General features: G+C 38.0%; 1 protein-coding gene across 2 annotated transcripts in view; it reads left to right on the forward strand.

The window, feature by feature from the left end:
• The first annotated feature begins 227 nt into the window (after positions 1-227).
• LOC308689662 (tripartite motif-containing protein 16-like) overlaps positions 228-6454 on the forward strand; it is a 14114-nt gene continuing 7887 nt past the window's right edge. Inside the window, exons 1-2 of one of the 2 annotated variants that reach the window (XM_081363496.1) lie at positions 228-883; positions 6282-6377. In XM_081363496.1, the coding sequence (XP_081219622.1) occupies positions 314-883; positions 6282-6377 (666 nt within the window). In that variant the 5' untranslated portion in view covers positions 228-313. The remainder of the gene's footprint in view (positions 884-6281; positions 6378-6454) is intronic. The other variant, XM_081363497.1, reaches the window with a different exon arrangement.

Raw genomic sequence — 6454 nt, forward strand, 5'->3', positions numbered from 1 at the left:
GTTCAGTGCACAACTGTCTGCTAGCGCTCTGTCCCGAATTTCACAGTTTTATTGCATTTTTTATTGCAATTACCATATCAACAATGGCAATTTCCAGCACATCTGAAAAGATTCAGGGCGCTTTAATTGTGTCGTCTGCTTCTCTACATTCTTTGAGTGTCTGTTTAAGACTGACATCTAGTGGACGTTTTATTTTCTTTTACACACGACACTCAAACACAGAACCAGGAAACAGGAAACATGAGTTCAGGGAAGTGAAACTGAAGTGTAGTTGAGCTGTTGTGTGTTTGTGTTTCTGTATTCATGCAGTAAAATGGCAGAAGCCAGAATTTCTCAGGACGAGTTTATGTGTTCAGTGTGTCTGGATCTCCTGAAGGATCCAGTGACTATCCACTGTGGACACAGTTACTGTAAGAGCTGTATTAAAGACTTCTGGGATCAGCAGGATGAGAAGAGAGTCTACAGCTGCCCTCAGTGCAGACAGACCTTCAGGCCAAGACCTGCTTTAGCTAAAAACACCATTCTGGCTGAAATGGTGGAGAAACTCAAGAAGACTAAACTTGCTGCTGACTGTTACGCTGGAGCTGGAGACGTGGAGTGTGACGTTTGTACTGGAAGAAAACACAAAGCCGTCAAGTCCTGTCTGGTGTGTCTGAACTCTTACTGTCAGAATCACCTTGAACAACATGAGAGTTTGTTTAAAGGAAAGAGACACAATCTGACTGATGCCACTGGACGACTGCAGGAGATGATCTGCCAGAAACACGACAAGCTCCTCGAGGTTTTCTGCCGCACTGATCAGAAGTGTATATGTGTGCTGTGTATGGATGAACATAAAAACCATGACACTGTATCAGCGGCTGCACAGAGGAGAGAGAAACAGGTATGAACTTACAACTATTGATGAAATAATGCAGACATACTTATGTAGTTTTAATTTAATTAATGAAATCTATGACGAAAAGTGTTCATTGATGACCTTTTTTTCCATGACTAAGGGTGTTTATACAACACCGTTTTCATCTGAAAAAATGTTTCCATTTTGGTTTTGGGTGGCTAAAGACACAAGTTTTTGAAAATTAGTTTTAAAGTAAAAGGTTTAGAAAACGATGCCTTTACCGTCTCCATGCAAACAACAAAACCATGAATTTCTGAACATATTACATGTTCACACATGAATATTTAGTGTTCGCGGGATGTTTCTTGACAAATTACTAACCAACTACTGGCCTGGCAGCATAATACAGACGTTTTAGTAATTCTCACAGATCATTTTGACAACGTTGTTGTCTGTTTTTAGTACATCGCTGTTGTGTAAACAGCGATGTACTAAAAGCGATGTACCAAAATGGTACAGCGATGTACCATTTTCAACAGACCACTTTTCAACAAAACACTGTAAATTATTTGTCAACTTATAATAAGCATATTCAATTCTAAGGCAAGCTGCTAATAATCCTAAAAACATCCCAACCACTTCTTTTGACCCTTCTTTCTGAATCATGTGTTTCCTGGAAAGCCATATGGAAAGTTTAGCCACTCCAAACACATAATTCATCAAAACATGTTTTTGTTTTTTTCTTTACAGAATATTTTGGTCCAAAATAAACAAAGAAAAAGAAAAACATTCACCCCAAATCAAGCACCACTGTTCTAGTAAATGAAACAACTCTCCTAACCTACAACATCCACAAAACAAATGAACCAAAGTTTCATTTTGGGTACAGAATGGACATTCCACCCCTTGACTGGGATCTAAATGTGCTACAGTTTGTTCAATTCTTCTAAGCTTAAGGCGAGCATACACTGTGCGATGTCTGTGCGATTTCAGCAAGGAACCTACTCACACTGAACGAGTAGATCGCATGCGATGTAAAGCCAAAGCTCAGGATTTATGTGCTCACACTGTACGGTCCGAACGTCGAGCTGCGACTTGACTGCTCACACTATACGTGTGAAATATGCGCGAATCAGCGCGATAAATCCTTGTGCCGGGTTGCGCCTATGGACGATATCATGTAGCCTATCCAGAGATATTGTCAAAACAAGCATCAGCTATCAATATCAAGAAGATTTAGCATTTCCAATTTATATATTAAATTATTAGTTGGCTAGTATTATTGTATTATTATTATTATTATTATTATTATTATTATTATTATTATTAGGGAGGGCTACTTTTATTATTAAACTGATAGGCTATTATAATTAAATAGCCACGCAACAAATTTCATAGCGCATAACCAACGCGCTGTGAGGATAATAAAATATTAGCCTACAAAGAAGCTTTACTTCTCCTCATTAAAAATTGTCTAAAACATTTAGGTCGATTACAATGAATTATATACATATAATTAATTATTAACAGTCTATAATATGTCCGAACACTGCAATAATTCATTGCAGCAACAATTCAGGTAAGCAACAGTAATAACTTTGAACTACAGAACTTAAAGATCTCCCTTTTTTTTTTTTTTTTTTTTTTGCTGCAGATGAAACTGTTTTCGCGCAGGCGCAGTGAGGGAAAAAACACTGAGTTTAGGGCAATCGGTTCGTAGCTCTGCTTCAACTGTGCGATATAGTCACGAGGAGCGACCAAAATTTCTAACATGCCTGAAATTCATCCGACCATCCGATTGCCGGTCGTGAGAGGTTAATCGTCTCTCGTTTCCCCCTGTACACTGCACGAACACGGCACGACAAACGACGCACGACAAAGCTGAAAATCGGCCCGACCCGAAAAAGAGTCGCACGAGTCAGAATTCGGCTCAAAATCGGACGAAAATCGCACAGTGTATGCCCGCCTTTAGGCAGACCTTCTAAGAGTTCTTGTACACATTCCTCATCACATTGTTCTTTGCCATACAACTCTGTATAAAAAAACGTGCCACATCTTCTGATTTCACCTCCATCTGTTATTATATGCCCATCTGGACATCTCAGACATGTCATGCGCTGATCTTTCACACTACTTTTTTCCAAGTTAAAGAAAAAAGTACTTGAGGCATCCATGTCTTTTAATTGAATGTATCTTGACCTCACGAGGGCCCCTTTTACTTTTTCTTGCAGCAAGGAACTCAGCTCCACTCTTTTTGTTTTCAATGCATTGTTACTTTCAGCATCCCCACCATTTAAAAGGTAATTTTCAATCTTTCTTATGGCCTCTTCAACCTCCTTTATGGCCTGTTTTAACACAACAGAAGAAAAAAAAGTATATTGTTGACAGAAAATTCTGATTTGGGCCTTTACAACTTCCCACCACTTATTATGTTTCTCTTTCCACTTCTGCCATAGAATTTAAAAACTCCCACAGAAATTTTCATCTTGGAGTAATTTATTATTAAAATGCCATTGAGATCTATTAACTTCTTGCTTCAAAAAAAAAAAAAAAGTTACAGTAATAAGGTGATGATCAGAAAATCCATCTGGTCTAATTACACTATCAATTAACTTTGATCGAAGTCCTTGAGACAGATAAAACCTATCTAACCTGGCTGCACTCACTCTTCCATCTAAGTTTTTGACCCATGTATATTGCCTTTCATTTGGAAATTTAATTCTCCATGCCTCTATTAGATCAAACGGAACCAATGAACTTTTTAAATTCCAACTAGATTGTAAATGGGGCTCTCACTAAGCCTGTCATTGTTAAAATCAACAGTACATTTCCAATCCCCACCTAGAATAAGATAGTCAAAAATCATTTAACTCAAGAGCTTTCTTTATATTATTGAAAAAATCTATTCTTTCAGTCCCGATATTAGGGGCATAAATATTAATAAAACAATAGATTGAACCTTCTATGTTAGCTTTAACAATTTGACCTTTAACTAAATCACAGGAACTTACTACATTCATTTTTGAATTACTAGAAAATAGTATTGCTACCCCTCCACTCACATTACTCCCATGATTTAGAAAAATTTGACCACCCCAAGATAAACCCCAATCAACTTCATCTTTTATTGTGCTATGGGTTTCTTGTAAAAAGATTACATCTAGTTTGTTTATTTTTTCTACCTCCTTAACCATTTCTCTCTTCTGTCTATCTCTCCCACCATTCATATTTAAAGAGCATACTCTTAAACTCCCCATAGAAAAAAAGAAAGAGAGGGACAGACAGAGAATAAAAATATGCAAAAAGTGCAACATGATCAAGGCTGACATCACTTATTTTTTACTAAGGCTTTTTTTCCTTTTCTAATTTTATTAGATTTTGAAAACTTTTTAAGTGCCGTGACGTTTTCTCAACCGATACCGCTTCCGTTCATCCAACAAATCAAAACCAACAATCTTTTGTAACATTACCACCGACCTAATGAATTTTTCTGTGTCATCAAAATGATCAACAACCTTAACTGACTGTCCAACGTTTCATCCAGGAAATTATTGATTTCCTCCAAAGAATACAGATCTTTCACTCTATTTGTCCCATCAAATCCTTCACCATCTGACTCATCCTGTTCCATCTCTTCAGCATCACTTTCCACCTGGCTTCCAACATTCAACGAAGTAAACACTTCTTTCTCCTTAGATGCAACTAGAGCATTCTGTTCAATAGGCACACTTTCACCTGTGGCTTCGATTTCACTGTTTTGTTCCCCTGTATTCTCTACATCTTTTGAAAGTACAGCGCTCTCGACAGAAGTTGATTGCTCAGAGGATCCATCATCTCCCTTACCATCTCGATTTATCTCAATATTTTCATTAACCACACTATGCATTCGATCTCCCTGAGTAGTAGACATACTACCAGAAGTTGAAGCAATTTGCCTATCAACTTCATGCACTTGTTCAATAAGATTCTCTGCGCGTTCAGCTTGTTCTCTGTGTGGGCACGCAAGACGCTTGTGTCCCACATCGCCACATTCAAAAGCATTTCATGCTCCCTGAATTTGCATACACAGTATAATATCCTCCTCCATGCTTTATCTTAAAAGATACATCCAAAGACTGTGTTGGAGAATCTAAAAACATGAATACTTGCCTGCGAAGTGAGATTACATGTTTCAAATGCGCATCTTTGCACCCAAGCGTTACCATCTTAAAACCACTTGCAAACTTTCCAAACCTAGGCAATTCTTGTTCAATCATTCGGAATAAAAGGCAGTACACCTGAGACAACTACTCTTGTAGACGGCACTGATAACGGCAAAACTTGAACAAACAAATCATTGATAAACACCCCGCTTTCAATCAAATCATGAACCAAACGTTCATCTTTCAAAAAAACAACTGCAGCTTTGTTCATAGACACGTGAGATATATTATCAAAACCTGCCTGTTCACCAACTGCAAGCAAAGCCTCTTCCATCGTAACACCGGGATCAGTAACAAACCGAACCCCCATGTCCAATGGACAGCGGCGGCGTCACAGAGGATGCCATACCCGCGAAAATTAAACAATTGTTCTTACAACAATTTTTCGCCCAATTCAAAGAATATAAATGATGTCTTACCTTTACCATGCACATGAGGAAAAAAAGATCACCACAGCAGTATCCCAAAGATAGCATAAAAGCTAGCGCTCCATTCGCATCCACTCACTCAATCAACCACTCACGCCAACGGAAACCGGAAGTGAGAGAGAGAGAGAGAAAGAGGGCACTTCTGCATACATGTCATTTGGATTAAAACAAAATTGTATGTCCACTGTAATAACATGAACTGTTACATGATTTATGTATAATGAGTGGTTCCCTACAATATTACAGGAAGGTAGTACAATAATCACATGACATTATCTGAGCGCAAACATCCGAACGTCACCCTGACATGTGAATCTGAGGCCAGAGAGATTACTGATATTGTTTTAAGCAGACTGTCAAAAATATTCTTGTTTGTCAGAATGAAGAATGTAAGAGTGAAAATGACAGAGATAAAATATACAAGCAATAGAATGAACAGTGAAAGTAACAGAAGCTCCTACAAAACATTTTAACAGGCATAATTAAGAGTGAAAATAACTTTTATAAGAAAATATTTGCTAAATGAATTAAGGCAACTAATTTGATTCATGTTCTTTTGGTTTCTCTACACAATATTTTTAAAAAATTCAAATGCAATGAATATACTGCTATCTGTACTCGGTATCGGCAATAACAAAAAATGAAAGTATCGGTATCGGACTCGTTCTGGAAAAAGTGCTATCGGTGCATCCCTAGTTTGAGCCTTTGAACATTTCTATACTAGATCTCATCATCAATATTTGCTTCATATCAGCTGTTCACATGATGATTTTGAGGTAGTATTACTGTCACTGTCATTGGTTTGTCCTTTAGCACCAGCTGAAGGAGACGCAGAGGTCGTTCCAGCAGAGGATCCAGCAGAGAGAGAAAGATCTTCAGCAGCTGAGAGAAGCTGTGGCGTCTCATAAGGTGAGTCTGGAGAAGAAGAGAAGTTTAAGACGTCTCAGTCAGGACTCACTGAAGCCACTGTGTGATTGTGATGTGTG

Source organism: Scardinius erythrophthalmus (assembly GCF_964197995.2).
Source record: "Scardinius erythrophthalmus genome assembly, chromosome: 4".
NCBI lineage: Eukaryota > Metazoa > Chordata > Actinopteri > Cypriniformes > Leuciscidae > Scardinius > Scardinius erythrophthalmus.